The following is a 22,702-nucleotide window of genomic DNA, read 5'->3' as shown; positions in this document are numbered from 1 at the left end:
ACTATGAGGGTCCGTACGTGGTTAAAAGGATTTTCTATGGCGGAGCTTTGATGCTAACAACCATGGATGGCGAAGGATTCCCGTCCCCTATTAACTCAGACGCAATTAAAAAAAAATACTTCGCATAAAATAGACCCGCTGGACGATAAAAAGAATAGTCCAGGCAAAAAAAGGGCATCCCGACGAACCAAAAAAAAAAGAATAAAGAGGTTCGGGCAAAAATTAGGGATATAAAAAAAGAGTACACCCGGTGAGTCGAAAACCCAAAAGGGCGGCTCAGGCAAAAATGGGTATCCCGGTGGATTGAAAACCCGAAAAGGGGGCGATCCAGGCAAAAGTTAGGGAATAAGCGAATGACTGTGATCTGAGTTCATCAGTGTTATATCACCGTTTCATTCAATCCGGCAATCTTCGAAGGTTAAAGATCAACTAATCATCCACTTCAGAAAGCAAGATGAGCAGAGCGTCTTGAGGACATACGAGCCATAGCAGAGTCGAAACTCGGTGGGACCCCGTATCCCCATTGCCATTAGGATAGTTCTCTTTTTATAGCGATCACCTCTTTTTAGGGATCAGCTTCCTGATACCCTCGCCTATTCCTGGCACAAATTTTCTCCCCAGTAAGAGTCGAATAATTCAGTTAAAGAGCCTCTTTATTTTTCATTTATCAGTTTGTTTGCAAAAATGTCCAAATTTTTGATAAAACATATTGCATATGAACATAATGGTGGCTTTTGCAGATGATTTGCACAGGAAAACATTTAAAATTGCTTTGAATGTGCTTAATCCCGGACGGTGAATTCAAACCGAGTAATTCCCCCGAGGCATACATGTATTTTTGGTTGCAGGTCACAGGAACCGGATGCCAAGTCATGAATCCTCATCCCCAAGCAGTTGACAAAGTCTCTCCTCAGCAGAGCATGTTCCCCAGCAGAGTTGACAGTATCCAGACTATATATCCCTAGCGGAGTCGACAGTGCCAGACTGTATCTTCCCAGCAACAGCGGAGTAGTCGCATACCCAATAGACAAGAGGGTGGTGTTCCTAGTGTTCATCTCGTCCCCAGTAGATTATTTTTTTTAACAGATTTGTTTTAATCCCCAGCCTGAGGACGATTAGAAAGTTCATATCCCCAGCAAAGGTTGATTCCTACGACATTTCCCCAGGGAGTGCTTTCCTCACAGACTCTCCTCGCAGAGCCTCGCCAAGCAAAGTTTCCATAGTTGATACTTCCCCAGCAAGGTCAACTTTTCAAAAAAGGCCGATTTATTTTCGGTGGCTCCCCGGTCCCGGCAGACGGATCGTTCCCCACAGAGCATTCAAGGATTGATACAGCGATCCGCTCCCTGCCAAAGTTGCTTCCCCAAGCAGATTTCTTTTTTCTTTTGCACCATGCATAACATTTGCATTTGCATTTGGATGCATATCAAACATACACATAAGCTGATAAACAGGTTCTTCAAAGCAGACTAAAAAATTACTTTACAACCAAAGTCATGAGATTCGGCCAGAGGATCAAGTGTGTGTGTGACCCAGCATGAGGGTCATTTCGAAGATTCAGCCTGAGAATCGTTTTCCAGAGATCCAGCCTAAGGGTCATTTCGAAGATTCTGCCAGAGAGTCGACTACGAGCGTTATTTCCCCAGCAAGCCAGCTGGAGGAATAGATTGACAGCTCAACAGAAAATCAACCTATAAGAGGATCCAGCCCGCGGATCGCATTAAAAAAAACAAAGTCTAATCGAAGAGTCGTTATAACATGTTCTAGCCTGAAGAATATGTATGAAGCCCAAAAGTGGGATATTCTCGAAGCTGCATATCTAACATGAAGACTGTAGATTTCGAAAGAGGGTCAACCAGCGCATGCCCCAGATGCGAGATCCTGATGATGAGAATTTATCATCAAAACAATCCAGATCTAGCCAGAAGATCAAAGTCAGGTCTAGCCCGAAGATCGAAAAATAGATAGATTCAGCCAGAGAATCAAAGAAAATAGATTCAGCCAGAGAATCGTAACAATTCAGATCTAGCCAGAAGATCGAAATAGATTCAGCCAGAGAATCGAAATAATTCAGATCTAGCCAGAAGATCGAAGAAGATCTAGCCAGAAGATCGAAGTCAGGTCTAGCCCGAAGACCGGAAATAGATTCAGCCAGAGAATCGAAACGATTCAGATCTAGCCAGAAGATCGAAGTAGATTCAGCCAGAGAATAAAAGGAAATAGATTCAGCCAGAGAATCGAAACGATTCAGATCTAGCCAGAAGATCGAAGTCAGGTCTAGCCCGAAGACCGGAAATAGATTCAGCCAGAGAATCGAAACGATTCAGATCTAGCCAGAAGATCGAAGTAGATTCAGCCAGAGAATCAAAGGAAATAGATTTAGCCAGAGAATCGAAACAAAGGAGATCTAGCCAGAAGATCGAAGAAGATCTAGCCAGAAGATCGAAGAAGATCTAGCCAGAAGATTGAAACCGTATCTAGCCCGAGGATCAAAATTAACATCCAACCAGAGGACTAAATTGAGTATAGATTCAGCCAGAGGATCGAAACTCCAGATTAAGTCAGAAGACTGATTCAGATTCAGCCAGAGGATCGGAAGAGAAATAAACAGCGCGGTGTATTTCAGCATTTTTGTGGTGTTCTCGGAGCGCAAATTTTTGGTCTGTCTTTGGTATTCAATCACAGCTCACCCTGTTTGTCTGATAAGCTGTTCGCTTTCATCCTGCTCGGGTTAGCTGATGACTGAATAGGGGCAGCTGTAACACCCCAAAATTTGCCCTCCTTATTCACGCATTCATTTTTAGGTCATTTAACATTAGATACATTGCATTTCATCATGTCAATCAGAATCAGATCCAAGAAGCTTTATTTTTGTTTTAGAAAAAAAAACGAAAAAAAACGAAAAAAAAAAACGGAAAAAAAAATGAAATAAAATAAAATAAAATAAAAATTAATTAAATAAATAAATAAAATAAAGGAAAAAATCTCAAACTTGGACCTCTCTCAAAAGCCCACTAAGCTACCAATATTAGCCTATAAATATTAGAGTTTCATTGACACAGAAAAGACAGAAAAAGGAAGAGAAGCAAAATACTCTGAGGTTTCCTTGAAACAAAACCCTTGACAAAACCTAGAGAGAAACCTGACAAAGAACTCAGAGCAACCCCCAGGCAACTCTGAAAAATTCAATCTGACTCACACACTTTCATCTCACACAAACCCTAACATTGCCTTGCAAACCCAGCCGTGCCATTTGATTTCAACCGGTCTCTCCCATCAGGTTTGCCTCATTCCCATGATTTTATGCTCTTAATTTGGATCATCTGAATGTATGAGGTATGATAGATGAATTTCATTATGTTTTTGCCCATGGGTTTAATTATGCATGAATGGGTGAAACCTATGCCTTGAATGTTTAACCACATGATTTCTGAAATGTATGCCACAGGGTTTGAGGTTTCTGAAACCATACTGTTATCCATGAAAAAAATGCTTATCGTGTTTCACTAACCCTTTTGTTGAGTTTTTTGTGAGGGCTCACAGACTCTTGCAGAGATGGTTTGCGTGGTTTTCCCACTTTATTTGTGGGATACCCCCTGGAGGTTCATTCTGATTACCTGTACTGACTCACCTTTCTTTGATGGCATTAGCTTGGGAGATCCCTGGGTTTCTTACTCTTTTAATTGTTGTTACTTCGGATCTTTATCCGTGTGGTACTTTTACCTCTTTTTCCGCATTTTATCGCTTTCTTAGCTGGAAGACCTCGATAGGAGGCATTTGTTTTCTTTTGTTTATTTACTTCTGAGCCCCTTGTTGGCACATTTACTTTATACATGTTTGTTTTGTATGTGTTCGTATCCCTGCAGGTAGCGCGGTTCCTTCGTCAAGGACTGCCTTTTTGCCCTTGAGCATCCCAAACCCTAAAACCCAAAGCAACACGTTAACTCCTTCTACTACAGGCGAGTAAGTCTCCAAAGGTCGAGCATCCGGTAGATTGCGTAATGACGTTGTTCGTCCAAAACCCAATCCATAACCCCGTAGTTAGCCGAACTACGACTTGCTCTGATTCTCATTCCAGATGAGATACGTAGGCATAAGACACGATGTCTTAGCGAGCACACATCCCCCCAACCCATAGGTCAGCCGAGCTACGAAGACTCTGATTCTCATATTCAGATGAGATACGTATGCAGTAGATGCGACATCCGCGCGAGTCATTTTCATTTAACCCTTTGTTTTTTGTAAACAGTACAAGATAAACTCACACCCTTTAGACAAGAACTACAAAAGTGGATCCCGTAGAGTACTACAGATGCGTAGGGGTGCTAATACCTTCCCTTCGCATAACCGACTCCCGAACCCAAGATTTGGTTGCGAGACCCCGTCTTGTCCTTTCCTTTTTCAGGTTTACTTCGAGCGTTTCCTTTCCCTCCTTTGGGATGAATAACGCACGGCGGCGACTCTTCTGTCATTTTCTTTCGCCGGTTGTTTTTTCGCACACTGTATTTTTCAGGTTGCGACAGGTGACAAGTTGGATTAATATGTTTAATGTTTTGTTGGATCAGTGTCAATCGCATGGGGGCGAGAAAATGATAGATTTGATGTATTGAGATATTTTGTTTGCTGACGATTACTCGGATAGTCGAGTAAGATAACTTGTATCCTAATAGTCGAGGAGAGGAATCGAATGCTCTAGACCATCTCCCTTTTCATCCTTTATTATAAAAGGAGTTGATAATAGTCAAGGTATTTTGAGTATATGACAATTACTCGGACGGCCGAGTAAGACAACTCGTATCCTAATAATCAGAAAAGGGAATAGAAGACTCTAGACCACTTTCTTTTTCATCCGAGTAATTATGAAAATAGGTTTAAGTATGGTTGACGTATTTTAGAATAAACAACAAGTACTTGAATGACTGAGTAAGACAACTCATATCCAAGCATTTGAAAAGAGGAATTGAAAACTCAAGACCACCTCCCTTTTTGTATAGTTTATTGTGAAAAATGATTTGATTAAGTTATAAGTTTGGGAAATGACAATTGTTCGATTGACTGAGTAAGAAAACTCGTATTCAAACAATTGAGGAGAGAAGTTGAAAACTCAAAGTCATCTCCTTTTTCATTTTGTTATTATGAAATAGTTTGTTTTAATCTAGGTTTAGAAGTTTGTAAAGAAATGACGAGTGTTTAACTGACCGAGTAAGAAAACTCGTATTTAAACAATCGAGGTGAGGAGTTGAAAATTCAAAAACCATTCCCCTTTCTGATTTCTCTTATTGTAAGAATGTTTTGATTTAATTATGCTTAAGTGAATTAGAAATGACGACTATTTGACTAACCGAGTAAGAGAACTCGTATTCAAATAATCGAGGGGAGGAGTTGAAAACTCAAAACCATCCCCCTTTTCATTTCCCAAATGAAATGGTATTTGATTGTGATTGGGAATTTTAATTTAATTTGAATGAAAATACTCGACATTGGATCGAGGTTTTAATTTGGTGTTTATGAATGAAATGAATTTTATTTAGTGAAAATCGATCATCTACTCGATTAATTAAAATCGAATAGGTCTCATTGTAAGAAAGCCAAAGAGTAAGCTATGTGAGGTTGATGGCGATGCCAAAAGCGATCGACTTACAAAGGCGTTTGAAAATGGGCTCGACTTTGAATCGAGAATTATTTTGTTTCCAATGGTTCAATAAATGTTTGAAATGATTGACGGGTGGACACCATTAGGAAAATAGGAAACGAGCATAAGATTTATACAACTAAATTAAATCAAGCAAGTGCAAGATAACAACCTAAACAAATCTCAAACAGAAAAAATGAGATTCTCTGTATCGAATTGAAGCAGCATCTTATACAATAGAATTAAGACATTCCAGACAAAAAGAATGATACCTTAATTGAATCTAAGACTCTTCACGGATACTAGAGCAGTATCTCAATAGAAATCTGGAATGAGACTCTTCATATTGATGAAGCAGCATCTCAAACAGCCAAAAATAAGATTCTCTGTATCGAGTCGAAGCACATCTTATATGATAGAATTAAGATGTTCCAGCAAGGGAATGATACCTTAATTGAACCTAAGACTCTTGGAGGATACTAGAGTAGTATCTCAATAGAACAAATGAGACTCTTCATATCAATGAAGCAGTATTTCAAACAGAAAAATGAGCTTCCTCAGATAAATGAAGTAGCATCTCAAATGTTCAACTGTTGGGGGAAATAATTTTGAAAAGACTCCTTTTGGAGGAGATTTACTAGACATGCTCTGCAAGGGAAAATCTCATAAAAGACTTTTTAGGGTAACCTCTTCTTGGGGAGCAGTGATAGCAAAGAAAATGCTGGGAATATCATTATTAATCACGAAGTTGAAAAAATGACTGGCCAGGAAATAATTCCATGAGCGCATGCAGGGTAGTCATCTTGTTGAATTAAATGAGTAAAATCTGGGATATATATGATTGATCCTGGATCCTGAATTATGTTATGCTTTTTGTACGATGTCCCATTCTTGTATGGAAACACCATGTATGAAATTATACATGTGATGTATGTGAATATGCAAACGCTAGGGATATTTAGCTATGCATATAGGAATGCGAAACGTATAAGGCTATGCATATGTATGCCGATGATGGGTATGATTATTTCTTGGTGAATTTTCTATTTTGGTAGGAAGATTATGTATGTAATTGATGCACATGGCGCATGTGATATATGTGGGCATGCAAATGGGTAATTGGGATATGCCTCGGTTAAGGCGTTTTTGTTTTGGTGATGATGCCAACAGTGTGGACTTTTGTTATTGAGGTGACCAATGGAGGTCAAGCTTTGATGCCCCGCAAGGTGACTTTTGTTATTGAGGTGACCAATGGGTAATTTTCTCTTTTATTGATTTGACCCTTAAATGGGCGATTGTACATAAAGATGCAATTCCTTAATGAGGTAATTGATGTGCATAGAAACAAGACGGCAATAAAATTGAGTTCCTATTGAGTTTCCACACTGCTATGATCCTTATGTCTTTGATAGTCTGAGCACCTCGCTTTTGAAAAGTTAGTTAGATTGATTCTTTGTCTTCGAAGGATATGTTAGACGCCTGAAAGTACAGCTCTTTGCCTTAGAATTAATCCCTAACTTTTGTTTGGACCGCCCTTTCGGGGTTTCGATCCACTGGGATACCCATTTTTGCCTGAGCCGCCCTTTCGGGTTTTCAACCCAGCGAGTCAATCTTTTTTTATTTTTATCCCTAATTTTTGCCTGGATTTCCCTTTCGGGTTTTCGATCCACCGAGATAGCCACTTTTGCCTAAATCGCCCTTTCAGGTTTTCGATTTAGCGACTTTTATTATTCCACTTTTTTAGGCAAAGTACTTTTTAACAGCATCAACATTGGTGGGAAGTGGCAATTCATCACCGCCCATAGTTGCCAGGATTAGAGCGCCTCCGAAAAAGGCTCTAACCACCACAAATGGACCTTCATAATTTGGTGTCCATTTCCCCCTGGAGTCTTTGTGAACGGGCAAGATTTTCTTCAGCACCAAATCCCCCTCTTGAAACACCCTGGGAGAGACTTTCTTGTCGAATGCCTTCTTAAGACGCCTTTGATAAAGTTGAATGTGACCTAACGCTTTCAAGCGTTTCTCCTCAATAAGGTTGAGCTCGTCAAACCTTGATTGAACCCATTCTGCCTCGTCTAACTTAGCCTCCATCAATACTCTCATCGAGGGAATCTCCACTTCTATAGGGAGAACTGCTTCCATGCCGTATACCAAGGAATAAGGGGTTGCCCTAGTTAAAGTTCGTACCGACATACGATAACCGTGTAACGCAAAAGGTAACATCTCATGCCAATCCTTGTACGTGGCTACTATCTTTTGGATGATTTTCTTGATATTTTTGTTCGCGGCTTCAACAACCCCATTCATCTTAGGCCGATATGGTGATGAGTTGTGATGTTCGATCTTGAACGTTGTGCATAACTCCTCCATGGTCTTGTTGTTGAGATTGGACCAACTATCAGTGATGATTTTGTTGGGAATCTCGTATCGGCATATGATGTTGTTTTTTAAGAAACGGACGACTACGTGCTTCGTGACATTCCCATAAGATGCGGCTTCCACCCATTTGGTAAAGTAGTCTATGGCCACCAAGATAAATCTATGCCCATTAGATGCTTTGGGTTCTATCATCCCGATCATGTCGATGCCCCACATAGAGAAAGGGCAAGGTGATGCTATAACATTTATTGGGGTAGGCGGTACATGTACTTTGTCAGCATAGATTTGGCATTTGTAGCATGTTCTGGTGTAATGATAACAGTCGGCTTCCATCGTTAACCAGTAGTAACCTGAACTTAGGATTTTCTTCACCATAGCTCGCCCATTTGCGTGTGTGCCGAAGGACCCTTCGTGTATGTCCTTCATAAGCTGATTAGCTTCATGTTTGTCCATACACCTCAACAAAACCATGTCATAATTCTGCTTGTACAATACCTCCTCATTCAAAAGGAACTTCGATTCCAACCTCCAGAGGGTCCTTTTATCAAGTCTAGAGGCCTCTTCCAAGTATTCTTGCTTCTCTAGATACTGTTTGATGTTGAAGAACCAGGGTTTACCATCTGGATATTCTGTTGTCATCAGGCAATGCGCGGGTTCATCAAAACGCCTAATTTCAATGTGAGGCTGATGGTTGGGCCATATTAACTTATACATGGAAGCCAAGGTTGCTAAGGCATCTGCCATCTGATTCTCCTCTCGAGGAATATGAGAGAAAGTGATTTTGTTGAATTTTGGGAGTAACTTCAACATATAATCCCGGTATGGAATTAGATTAGCATGTCTTGTTTCCAAAATCACCTATGATCTGATATATCACTAGAGCGGAATCCCCGAATACTTCTAGCACCTTGATCTTCAACTCAATAGCTTCTTCCAACCCTAGTATGCAAGCTTCATACTCAACCATGTTATTTGTGCAGGTAAAATAGAGCTTTGCAGTGAACGGTAGATGGAAATTCTTGGGAGACATCAGCACTGCCCCAATTCCATGACCTATTGCATTTAAAGCGCCGTCGAACATAAGAGTCTAGCCTGCTTTTAGTTCAAGTCCCTCCTTTAGCTCGGAGTCTTCAATATCCTTAACAGCCATAATGTCCTCATCTGGGAAGTCAAACTTCAAAGGTTGGTAATCCTCTAGCGGTTGGTGAGCAAGGTGATCTGCTAATACGCTTCCTTTGATTGCCTTTTGTGCAACATATTGAATATCGTATTCTGATAACAACATCTGCCATCGGGAAATCCTACCTGTAAGGGCTGGTTTCTCGAATATGTACTTGGTGGGATCCATTTTAGATACCAACCATGTCGTATGAGTTAGCATGTACTGCCTGAGACGCTTAGCAGCCCACGCGAGTGCACAACAAGTCTTCTCGAGTAGCGAATATCTGGTCTCGCAATCATTAAACTTCTTGCTCAGATAATATATGACATGCTCTTTTATACCAGTCTCATCTTGTTGTCCCAATACACAACCCATGGACTCGTCGAGCACTGTTAAATACATGATGAGAGGTATCCCTTCCGCAGGGGGCATCAGAATCGGTGGCTCTTGTAAGTATTCTTTGATTTTGTCGAAGGCTACTTGGAAATCATCATTCCATTCCACACCTTGGTTCTTCCTAAGAAGCTTGAATATTGGTTTGCATGTGGCAGTAAGGTGAGAGATAAACTTGGCGATGTAATTCAGTCTTCCCAAGAAACCCTGAACTTCCTTCTCAGTCCTCGGTGCGGGCATGTTCTGAATGGCTCGAACCTTGTCGGGATCTACTTCAATTCCCTTTTGACTTACAATAAAGCCTAAAAGCTTCCCCGATCGAACCCCAAATGTGAATTTGTTAGGATTAAGTCTCAACCTAAACTTCCTTAAACGAGCAAACAGTTTCTCCAGGTTAGTGATGTGCTCTTCTTCTGTCTGGGATTTGGCAATCATGTCGTAAACATACACCTCAATCTCTTTATGAATCATGTCATGAAAGAGAGTCACCATAGCACGTTGATATGTTGCCCCAACATTCTTTAATCCAAACGTCATCACTTTGTAACAAAAGGTGCCCCAAGGGGTAATGAACGTGGTCTTCTCCATGTCCTCGGGATCCATTTTAATTTAGTTGTATCCTGAAAAGCCATCCATAAAGGAAAATACGGAGAACTGAGCTGTGTTATCCACCAATGCATCAATTTGAGGTAATGGGAAATCGTATTTGGGACTAGCTCTGCTTAAGTCCACGTAGCCTACGCACATACGGACTTTCCCATCTTTCTTCGGTACCGGTACAATGTTGGCAACCCATTTTAGGTACTTAGCGACTTCCAGGAAACCGGTGTCAAACTGCTTTCTCACCTCTTCTCTGATGTTGAGAGCCATGTCCGGTCGAGTTCTTCTTAGCTTTTGTTTGACGGTAGAGCATTCTTCTTTAAGGGGAAGCTTGTGGGTCACGATGTCCGTGTCTAATATGGGCATATCTTGGTATGACCATGCAAACACATCTTCATATTTGTGGAGGAGCTCTATCAATCTTGTCTTCACGGTATCTTGAAGTGCGGCGCCTACCCTTACTTCTCTCTTGTCTTCTTCTGTTCCCAGATTGATAACTTCGACGTCCTCCTGGTGTGGTTGAATGACCTTCTCTTCTTGTCTGAGTAATTTGGCCAACTCTTCAGGGAGTTCACAATCTTCCCCCACTTCGTCTTTAGCTTGGTAGATTGGATAATTAAAATCATGCCAGGCCCTAGAAGTGTCGTTATCAATGGTCTCGGTAGTGTCTCTGCATGTTATGATTTATGCAGTTCATTTAGAAAGTGCGTGCATAAAAATTGATGCCATTTTATTGTAAGGGAAAAAATGAAAGGAAAGGAACAAAAATTTGAATGCAAATCTCCATTTTATTAATGATATAAAAACTTCTTGAAAGATAAATGAGGCCCTACAACATGCCACTGTGCCTTGGGCAGAGACAGGGTTTTGTCTAAAATAATAAAATTACTTTTGAAAAAATTGGGGGACTTCCACAGCCTTCCAGTTTGTCAGTTCTTCATTAGGTGCGGCTTGTTGTATCCAGCTAGACACCCCCTCTTCACGAACTTCATTATTGATCATTGCCACCTGGTTGCCAAAAATGTGGCCAGCGCTGGTGAATGTTTCTTCTACGGAAGGAATCTGTTCTTTGTCGTGTTGGTTATCGGTTTTAAGGACGGGGATTTGGACAGAAGCAGCAACTTCCTTCCCTTTAGCTTTTGTAGAAGCATCAACAGTCCTTGGCGTGAACACTCGGCCACTACGCGTCATTCCAGCTGGCCCCATAATCAAGGTGATGTTTGGTTCATTGATCACCAAGGGTTGGTCTTCCTGCCCTTGCTTAAAAGCTCTGGGCTGATATATCCACGGGACCGCCTTCTCATCTTTATATGCGAATGGTGCTGGAAATTCCATCACCAATGGGCTTATAGGGATTTCTACATTAACCTCATCATAAGGGATGTCCACCACGACTATCTCTTTCTCTCCCTTGCTTTTGACCCGGCGATTGATCTGCAACTCGCCGTGATCCAACATCCGTTGTATAAAATTCCTCAATTTTTTATCGCTTTCTTCATCAACTAGCTCCTCTGGGATTAGACCACTCTTTAGCAGTTGTGTTCCTATCATGGCGATAGGGGTTTGAATGTCTTCAACCTTAAGAATCAATTCACCCTGATCACTCTCCTCAATGGCACTGACGGAAGCATCTCCATGTGTTGGCATGGGATTGGTGTTCACGTTCGGGCATCTCGGAGTGAAGGTGACAACCTTTTCTTCAATCAAGTCTTGTACTTGATTTTTAAATGCAAAATAATTCTCCAAGGTATGACTGGGCGCTCCCATATGAAACTCACAATGGGCGTTAGCATCATATCCAGGTGGATATGGAAAAACAGCCGATTTTAGCTCCCTCAACGTTAAAAGCCCCTCCTTTTGCAGATATGGGAATATTTGGCTATAAGGGACTGGTAGAGGATCAAGTTGCCTTCTTGGAGGCCTTGGCTTGAATTGCCTTGGTGGCGCGGTGTTCTGCTGTTGACAATGTTGTTGATGTTGTGGTTGATACATTTATTGTTGTTATATGGGTTGTTGATAAGGTATGGGTACCACGGCGGCAACTTGGTCATATGAAGCCTGCTGCTTCCCCTTATAGCCTCTGGATATAGCGTTCGTATCACCTTCTCTTTTCTTCTGGAAGCCTCCAGAATACTTTTTCGGTGCGCTAGGGGGCTGCCACAACTCCTGGAATTTTTCCATCCCTCAATCATTTTTCTATGCGATCTCCGATTATGACTAGATGCGCAAAGTCAGACGCTGCACTACTTACCAATCAATCAAAGAATGGGTCCTTCAGTGTGTCCACATATATTCCAGTGATTTCCTTTTCAGACAATGGTGGCTCTATCTGAGCAGCCAACTCTCTCCATCGTTGGGCGTATTCTTTAAATGACTCATTTTCTTTCATTGTATTGACGGAGAAATGCGTCAGCCAAATCTTTCCAGTTTTGAGTCCGCCCTTGCTCTAAGCTCATGTACCATCTTAGAGACGCTCCACTTAAACTGTCTTGTAAACAGTGTATAAGCAGTTTGTCGTTTTCAGTATGGGCCGCCATTTTCCTGAAGTACATTACCAGGTGACTTCTTGGGCAAGTCTGGCCTTTGTATTTCTCGAAATCAAGAGTCTTAAATTTGGCCGGGATGACCAAATTCGATACCAATCGCATATTCATGGCAGCGGCGCCGAATATATTATTCCCCTCTATAGCTTTGATCTTCTTTTCCAAGGCACGAAGTCTATGTGCAGCAGGATCTGAAAGTATCTTAGGTTTCGGTTGATCAGGCACATAGAAAGCATCGTACGGGTCATCTCCCATTTCGGATCCATGATGAGCAGACGCATCAGAAGGCTCTGCATGATCCCCATCCCCTTTGCTTCCTACCGGTATATGAACCAGACTCTTTTTGGCGTGGGTGAAGCTCTCGTCTTGTTGGACCAAACCTGATGTGCTATCATTCCTCCTTGCCTCAGCTTCTACATCCACAACCCTCTCTCTCTGGGCGATTGCGAGCATTGTTTATAACAGTTGATCCATTTTCTCTTGGATCACATTGATGTTTGTCCTCATGGTAACTTGGTTAGCCTCAACTTGCTCTAACGTCATCTTGTAGTTGCTTCGCATCTTGTATCGGTGTTGATTAGTCAGCGTTGCTGGATATAGGGTACAAAAGGTCGGGTAAATTTTTTTGGAATTTTTATGAAGCGTGATGCATAATGAGGATGCGAATGTTATGCATATTTTATTTTCAGGGAATCGTTCAAGTTTCATTAGTTGTTAGCAATTCGGAGAAACATGAAATACTTAGAATAGCAATAATGGAGTAATTTAAAATATCATTCATTCAAGTACATAACGTAGGGGTCCAAAAGGCCCTAGTTCAAAATACATTGTCAAAGGAACAAAATATAAAACATAGGAAAATTAAACTGCAAGCTTTCTGGCTTGGAGTTCTTCTAGTTCTTCCTTGAATCTCTTCAGCAACCCTCTACAGAGCAAAATGAAACTGATTATGGCTGGAGGATTGCTATCTTCCTTCAACTCTTCAACTGCGTCTCTTAACTTCCATGGTAATTCTGTAGCCGTCCAATTACAGAACCCCACCAGCCCATCGAGCTTTGCACGAAACTTATCCCTATCTCCTTGCAAGAAGTCTATGGTCTTCTTAAAGGATTCATAATCTTCAATCACATACTCTCGTTCCTTCAACCATATGGAGCTGTCTTGGTGTAATGACTCTAGCTGGCTCTTCCAATAGCTGGCAGACTCTTTTGCGTCTCTCACTTCTCGACACTTCTCCTCCCATATCATGGGTGAAACCTTAGAGGCTTCGGTGGCTATATTCTTGAGTCGACATTCTTGATTTGCTTTAACCTTTGCATGACGAACAGAAATAGTGAGTTCTTTTATCTGAGCCCCAAGTGTATCTCTTATCGTCTTGTTTTCCTTTGTGGCCAGATGCCACCAATGCTCATTGTCCTGACATTCCTTCTGGGCTTGTCGTAATTGACCCTTAAGAGTATCTAGACAAAGGGCAGCTTGTTCTAGTTCCACCTTGATCTTTTTCCTCTTATGCTCCTATTTGCTAAACTTTTCCACATGTGCTTGAAGTTGTACATCCTTTCTCTCAAGCTCCCACTTCATGGTGTTTTTCTCATTGATGACTTTTTGGAGTCTTAAATTCAACTCTTCATTCTCTCTTTCTAATTTTGCCATGGTGGTCTTGAGTTCATCCACTTCTTCGATAGGGATATGGGTGAGCCTAGGTTCAGGAAGAGGTATAAGTGTCCGAGTGACAAATGACATTTTGATCATCTCCACCCTTTCCTTTACCCAATGAAAATATGGTTCTTTTGTAATCCCATTAGCTCTCCTCAAATCAGCTCTCCCTTTTCGATTGACATTCTTCCAAGCCTCTCTGATTCGTTGGAATAAACTAGGATTCTCAACCTCAAAGCCAAGCAACAAGAAAGCTTCCAAAGACCTTGCCTCTGGAGGGCCTTCCATCGGGTAGCCAAGTTGTCTTAGTGATAGAACCGGGTTAGAATTAACACATCCTTGAGTTCCAATAAGGGGTATATTAGGGAAATCTCCACAGCTGAATATGATGTCCATGTTGATGTATTCCTTAGAATACCAAGAAAGATCTTTGGATCGGAGCGACCCCAATCTCTGAGGCCAACTAGTATCTGTCTGTTCTACCCAAACACCTGTCTTCAGAAGATGCTCAAGAAACCACTGATATAGTAAAGGAGAACAACAAGCAATCATTCCTTTCTTCTTTGTGTACCAATGGCTCATGTAATAGGAAACATCAGCTAACAAGGTGGGTACTGGGTTTCCAGTGAGGAATCCATATTTGGGAATAGGATGATGCCATAGATAGCCAACGCAATAGCGGAGTAACAAGCGTCCCAACTCTCTAGTTTTAGTAGGGTATGAGCTCTTTCCAAGAGAAAGCTTAGCGAAAATCCATTGGTATTCCCTTTGGTCTCTAGGTTAGCCTCCACTTCCCTTTCGTCCATGTGAAGCGTGCTAGCAATGATCTCAAGGGGAAAAGATTCATCTATCCCTTCAAACAGTGGCTTGTTCTTCATAGGAATCCTAACAAGACGCTCGAATTCTTCCAACATTGGTGCTAGTTGCAAATCTTGGAATGTGAAACATCTCAAAGGTAGGTCATAGAATTGGGCCAGAGTGACTAAAGTTGTATGGTCTACTTGTTGGTTGAGGATGCTGAGCAGATTGCCATAATTCTTTCCAAAATTGATTCTGTATACCGGATGCAAGTAGGAGACCAAGTCACACAAGTTTCTTAGATCAGGATCTTTAAACTTGAAAGAGTAAATGTTTCTTTTGCTTGATTCCATGCTTCTTGAATTCCTGCAACTTATGATACTCAGATTCCTTGGAAATAAAATAATATGAATGTCATGTTATGAATAATGCTATGTATGCCACATGTAGGTCAACATACAGGCTGTGAGAGTGGGTATCCTTGGTTACTAAACAAAATCCTTTTGTGAGGATGCTAAAGTTAGGGGGTTCCCTAAGTCATCAATCACTGTTTAGGAAGGTTATTGTCATGACGAAAGCTCATCTGCCAATAACGTCCCTAAAAAGAGTCTCGTCTGGGTGATGCCTTCGTATGGTCCCAAAGAGGAAGACTCCTAGTGGGTCCATACTACACAACTCTTGAGTCCAAGGTTTTAATAAGGTTCTCAGAGTCATAGATCGAGGTTGGGAATACTACCGTAAGGTAGTAATATGCCCAAGGGATCTCATCTAATTGGGGCTTTCGTATTAACCCAATAAGTCTGATACTTTTCAGGTAAATACTACACAACTGCCGGATATAGTGGGTTAAAAGGTCCCTAGAGTCATTGATCCAACTTGAGAATACTATCTTCGTGACGAAAACTCGTCGAGCAACAATATCTCAAGAGAATCTCCTCTAGGCGGGGTCTTCGTATCTTCCCAACAAGGAAGACTCCTTGTGGGCATCCACTACGCAACCACCAACTTAATCTTATGGATTTTCTCAGACTCGGGTGGAGAGCATATCTCACAAAGTACCACCAATCAGAGAACCCCAATAATACATAACCAATAAAACACCGGACAATAATTATGACAGAATAATAATAACATAATAAATAACAAACAAACAAACAAGATTAACACACAATACAGAAATTGAACTAAATTAGGCTTCACTCTCTTTTGCCTAGAGCTATTCCCCAGCAGAGTCGCCATCTGTTGCATCTCGAAAAATATGATTCCTCGCGATGGTCGCGGAAAAATTATGTTCGAACAGAGTCGCCACCGAACTTTATTTATCCTAATGAAGGAATAGGGAAATATCAATAAAACCTTTTGAAAAGTGGAATAACGGTCGTCGCAACCATATTCGGGTTCGAGAGTTGATTATGCAAGGGGAAGGTATTAGCACCCCTCACGTCCGTTGTACTCAACGGGAACCTTTTAGTTCTAATTCACGATTTGAGTGTTAGCTTATGTTGTTTGTTTTCTTCGGGTTATAAATATATTGAAAATAGAAATTGATGGGAACCTCAGAAATGGGAAATGGAGGTTTTTTATTAGTGTGCTCGCGAAGATACATCAATCTCCTTCCTACGTATCCTTATTATGTAATAAGGAAATCATAGCATTCGTAGTTCGGGGAACTACGGTTGGTTGGTGTCTTTTAGCGAACAATCGTTTAATCGCATTCTCAAGGCTAAATGTTGGCTTGTCTACTCTCGGCGGAGGTTTAAACACTAGTTTGTTGTGCGCATTAGAAAGGATTAAATATTGTTCTTTCTGAAAAGAGTTTTGATCACACGGGGGTGACAAGTTGGATTAATATGTTTAATGTTTTATTGGATCGGTTTCAATTGCACGGGGGCGAGAAAATGATAGATTTGATGTGTTAAGATATTTTGTTGGCTGACGATTACTCGGATAGTCGAGTAAGACAACTCGTATCCTAATAGTCGAGGAGAGGAATCGAAGGCTCTAGACCATCTCCCTTTTCATCCTTTATTATGAAAGGAGTTGATAATAGTTAAGGTATTTTGAATGGATAACGATTACTCGGATGGTCGAGTAAGATAACTCGTATCCTAATAATCGGAAAAGGGAATAGAAGACTCTATACCACTTTCTTTTTCATCCGAGATTATGAAAATAGGTTTAAGTATGGTTGATGTATTTTAGAATAAACAACAAGTACTTGAATGACTAAGTAAGACAACTCATATCCAAGCATTAGAAAAGAGGAATTAAAAACTCAAGACCACCTCCCTTTTCGTATAGTTTATTGTGAAAAATGATTTGATTAAGTTATAAGTTTGGGAAAATGACAACTGTTTGACTGACTGAGTAAGAGAACTCGTATTCAAACAATTGAGGAGAGAAGTTGAAAACTCAAAGTCATCTCCTTTTTCATTTTGTTATTATGAAATAGTTTGATTTAATATGGGTTTAGAAGTTTGTAAAGAAATGACGAGTGTTTAACTGACCGAGTAAGAAAACTCGTATTCAAACAATCGAGGAGAGGAGTTGAAAACTCAAAAACCATCCCCCTTTCTGATTGCTCTTATTGTAAGAATGTTTTGATTTAATTATGCTTAAGTGAATTAGAAATGATGACAATTTGACTAACCGAGTAAGAGAACTCGTATTCAAATAATCGAGGGGAGGAGTTGAAAACTCAAAACCATCCCCCTTTTCAGTTCCCAAATGAAATGGTATTTGATTATGATTGGGAATTTTAATTTAATTTGAATGAAAATACTCGACATTGGATCGAGGTTTTAATTTGGTGTTTATGAATGAAATGAATTTTATTTAGTGAATCGATCATCTACTCGATTAATTAAAATCGAATAGGTCTCATTGTAAGAAAGCCCAAGAGTAAGCTATGTGAGGTTGATGGCGATGCCAAAAGCGATCGACTTACAAAGGCGTTTGAAAATGGGCTCGACTTTGAATCGAGAATTATTTTGTTTCCAGTGGTTCAATAAATGTTTGAAATGATTGACGGGTGGACACCATTAGGAAAATAGGACACGAGCATAAGATTTATACAACTAAAATAAATCAAGCAAGTGCAAGATAACAACCTAAACAAATCCCATATAAACAATAGATCAAGTAATTAAATAATAATAATAAATGAAATAAGGGGATTAATAACATTAAATAAATCAATTAAATGAGGCATTAATCAAATAAATTTCTAATTAAGTAACTAACCTACATTTATCTAGTTAATTGCTAACCATAACCAAAATAGGAAGAAAAAAACAAAATGGGCCCAACAACCCAACAGCGCCCCTACGCACAAAAACATGGGTGCAGAAAGGCAAAAATGCAAAGCCTAGCATCGGAGGCTTGCAATGAGGGAAAGCCCACCTGAGACCTGGTCAACCTTCATTGACTCAAGAGGTTGATTTGGGACCGTCAGATCACTTTGATATGACTTGGTCAACCAAATCCATCGGCCTCAACGTAAGAACATGGTGGTATGGTGGAGGATCTCACACGGGATAAATGGAAAGAGTCAAAGAACCGGTGACAAGTGTCTCAACGGTGGAGACACTTGTCACCACCACATTGGACCTAGAAAACACAATTAAAGCAAATGTTGGACCAATACAACTCATTTCCACAAAAAGTTTCTCTCTCTTCTTAAAATACTCAGAGTTGCTCTGCAACTCCCTCTCTACTCTCCGTTCACGCCTTACCGGAGAAGATGGTGGTCGCCGGCCAACGGCGGCGGCGCTGCCTTCTTCTCAGCGAACCGTCAACCAAAATGACAAAAATAAACACTACCCCCCATATTTTTGGCCCGGGATCACAGATCCGGCCTTGTTTTGCTAAAAAAAAAGTCCCTTAAACCAATGAATCGAAACTCACTCACACCAAACAAACAAAAGTCAAAACTCAACAATAAAAAGCTTTCCGGCTAACGTAATAAGATCAAGATGGATAAATAGGAATCTTGAAAAGGAACCAACCAAACATGCTCGAAGCTACGATGAGGGTCCTTCAACGCGATTTATGTTGGCCTCGTTCGGAAGCAAGCTGTCGGTGATGCCTTCTCTCTCCCGTCTCCAGATAAGCTTCCTTCTTCTCTTCTCTTTTACTGTGTTTCTGGGTTTAAGCTCGTTTAGGTTAAAGCTTCAATGTGAAACTTTAGCTTAAACTTGAGGATTCTTGAGCTTTAGTGAAAGGATTTTAGGGATTTTAGCAGAGTTTTGGTAGCATTGTTTTTTCATTTAGGACTTACTATTGTATAGTATTATAACGATCGTTTGGGAATTGGCTTTGTACAATCTTTTAACTTTATTCTAAGTTTATGTAAAAAGGAAAGAAACTAGGTAAATGTGGTACACGTGAACACCTTTTGGATTATCTTAAACAATTCGTATACTTATTTTAATTGCAATTTAATTTTAGAGTAACCCAACTAAGAAATGCCTTGGGTAATTATCAAGAGAGAAAGTGGTCCATGAATCTTGCAAACTTGGGCTAATCAAGTGATTATCACAAGTAAAATGGCTTTTAATACTTGCTAACAAGAAAGTGGACTTGGACTAGGTCGTATGAAAATGATTTGCACCACACCTTAAACTTGCAATATTGATTATGGACATGTTGATAGGAGCGGGCTTTTAAACCAAAAGATCTTATGGATAATCGAAATGGGCCTCGTATAACCAACAAGTCCCAAAATATGCATATCACCCCCATGCCTTAGTAATAGCTATAAGAGATAAACGCAACAGACTTTTGGGTCATGAACAAGGAACTTAAAAGATGAAACGCCACTGAAAGAATTGTTGAAAGTTTGATGACACTGAGAGTTTTCTTTAGAATGAACATGTGAGCATTGAATGGGCCTTTAGGAATGATGGGGAGTTTGGAGTATCTTAGGGATGAGAAACCCTAAGATAGAGTTTATACCTTATAACTTCTGGTTGTGAATGCTGGTGAAAGATTTTTTTTTATTTGGAAAAAATTGGGGTACGATAGTTTGTACTTGTTTTTTTAAACTTGGACCATTTTACAAACTAGAAACTTTGGCCTTATGCCATTGCATTTTTAAACTCATTTTCTTAAATCAAATTTTGTAAATGAACTTAACTATACTTGACTTAAAGTTTTCAAAAGCCAAAAAGAACTAACTCATTCAAACCATTTTCTAGGTCTTTGTGCCTTTCAAACCTAATTTTTGTTTAAAGCAAAGTATCCATTTTAAAATTTGTATCACGAACTACGAGGTTTTGATCCCTCATTTTTATGTTGGTACGTAGGCCCAAGTCCGAAGGTCTTGTCAAACGCAAAAATATAATTAATGAATTCTTTTCTCATCCCCCATTCTATTTGCTTGCTAACATCATTTGTACAAAAGACATATGCACACAAGAAAGGGCTCCCTAGGAGTACCTAGGACACTTTGGGTGCTAACACCTTCCCTCTGTGTAACCAACCCCCTTACCTGTAATCTCTGGCATTTTATTAGTTTTGATTTGAAAACTTCTTATTTTATGGGTTTTGTTCGTAATCTCTGGCATTTTATTAGTTTTGATTTGAAAACTTCTTAGATTTGAAAACTTCTTATTATATAATTGTATATCTTTGATGTATGTATATTTGTTTGTATGATATAATTTGCTTGTTGTTCTTGGTGATCTTTGAGTGGTGAGATAAGTTCTAACCCGAACTTGAGTGCAATTAAGATAGGAGGATGGTGTAAGACCCCAATTTTTGACCCTAAGATCCCTCATGGCATCATAGCATCTCATAGCATAAGCCTCAAGGATCATTGAGCATCTTGCTTCCTTTACCTATGGTTTGGATCTCTTTATGAGTGATTGTTGATCATCAAGCATGTTCTCATTGTATATCATTGCTTTTCTCATTTTTTGTTTGCTAACCAAAAAGCACAAAAATATGTCATTAACCTTTGTTACTTGCAGCTTAAGCAGTCAACAGGTCAAGCATACAAAGTGAATCCTTTGTGCAAGAGAGGAGATATTTCCTTGAGATGAAGACCACATGATCATTACAAGAGCTTATATGAGCAAGGGTTTCATTTTTGAAGCTATTATACCAAGTGGTAGAGGCCCAAGTGTTGGTGTAAGCCCTAGAGGCCAATACTTTTGGTACTTGTATCGAATTATTTATTAATAATAAAAGGCTTTTTCTTTATTATGTTTGTTTAATAAAGTCCCTAGAATAGCTAGTCCGTTTAATGTATCAAGTATGACTTAATCATGAGATCACATTAAACATAAGGACACTATTCTTAAAGTATCCGTAGTCGAGCTTTAGTGTGAAGTGGGATAACATTAAAGCGTTAAGACTATTATGTTTGTAGACTGATGATCGCATCTCATGGATCATGGATAAAGAGTTATCAAGTCTTAAACATAGGTATGAATATTAGGAGTAATATTTATACCGGATTGACCCGCTATGAGAATACTATATAGAAAGTTATGCAAAGTGTCATAAGTTATTCTCATGGTGATAATGGTGTATACCACTCTTCGACCTGAAACCACTATGGACCCTAGATGTGGAGTCGAGTGTTTTATTGCTGATCAAACATTGTCCGTAACTAGATAACCATAAAGACAGTTGATGGATACTCCACGAAGCATGCTGAGGGACATGAGTGACCTAGATGGAATTTGCCCATCCTGCATAACAGGATAAATGTCTATGGGTCCAATATTGAACTGGACAAGGATGACACGGTCTATGCCTTGTGTTCAATATAGACATAAGGGCAAAAGAGTAATTATACACATAAGTATTATCTGAGAAGGTTTTGTCAGATCACATGACATTTTCGTGTCTTGGGTAGCAGTGATGTGTTGCTAGATACCGCTCACTGTTTATTATGTTAAATGCGTGATTTAATATAATTGCCAACGTCGCGAAAACCTATAGGGTCACACACAAAGGACGGACTGATGAGAGATAGAGTAACTAAGGAACACCGTAAGGTACGGTGCCCTTAAGTGAATTGTAGAACATCGTAAAGGTACGGTGTACTTAAGTAGAATACGAAATATGGTAAGGTACCATGAGCTTAAGTGATTTTGGGCATATTCTAAGATATGGGCCAAAATACACTTAAGTGGGCTTTTTAGCTTGAAGCCCACACAAGTGGTTCTATAAATAGAACCCTTGTGCAGAAGCATTCATTGCGGTTGCATTATTTTCGTTTTCTCTCTCTCTCTCTCTCTCTCTCTCTCTCACTCAAAGCCTTCATTCGTACCAGCTAGCACTGAGATTGAAGGAATCCGTTCGTGTGGACTGAGTAGAGACGTTGTCATCGTTCAACGTTCGTGATTGCTCCGTGGATATGCATCAAAGGTTTTGATCGTCACAAGAGATCTGCACCAAAGGTTTCAATCGTCACAAGAGGTAAGTATTCTATCACTGATCATGACCATTCGTAAGGATCTCTAAAGGAGAAAATTTTAATTTCCGCTGCGTTTTGGATCGCAATTCTCCTTCACCAAGTTCATCAAG

General features: G+C 40.1%; 1 protein-coding gene across 1 annotated transcript; it reads right to left on the bottom strand.

The window, feature by feature from the left end:
• Positions 1-14,224: 14,224 nt before the first annotated feature.
• LOC127102353 (uncharacterized) lies at positions 14,225-14,947 on the bottom strand. The gene has a single exon (XM_051039732.1). It carries the CDS (start codon positions 14,945-14,947, stop codon positions 14,225-14,227), a length of 723 nt encoding a protein of 240 aa, XP_050895689.1.
• Between the last annotated feature and the right edge of the window lie 7,755 nt (positions 14,948-22,702).

The sequence above is a fragment of the Lathyrus oleraceus genome, chromosome 7 (assembly GCF_024323335.1).
Source record: "Lathyrus oleraceus cultivar Zhongwan6 chromosome 7, CAAS_Psat_ZW6_1.0, whole genome shotgun sequence".
NCBI classification, from domain to species: domain Eukaryota; kingdom Viridiplantae; phylum Streptophyta; class Magnoliopsida; order Fabales; family Fabaceae; genus Lathyrus; species Lathyrus oleraceus.
The sequence above is the reverse complement of the archived record's forward strand: the minus strand, read 5'-3'. Positions and strand labels throughout refer to the sequence as shown.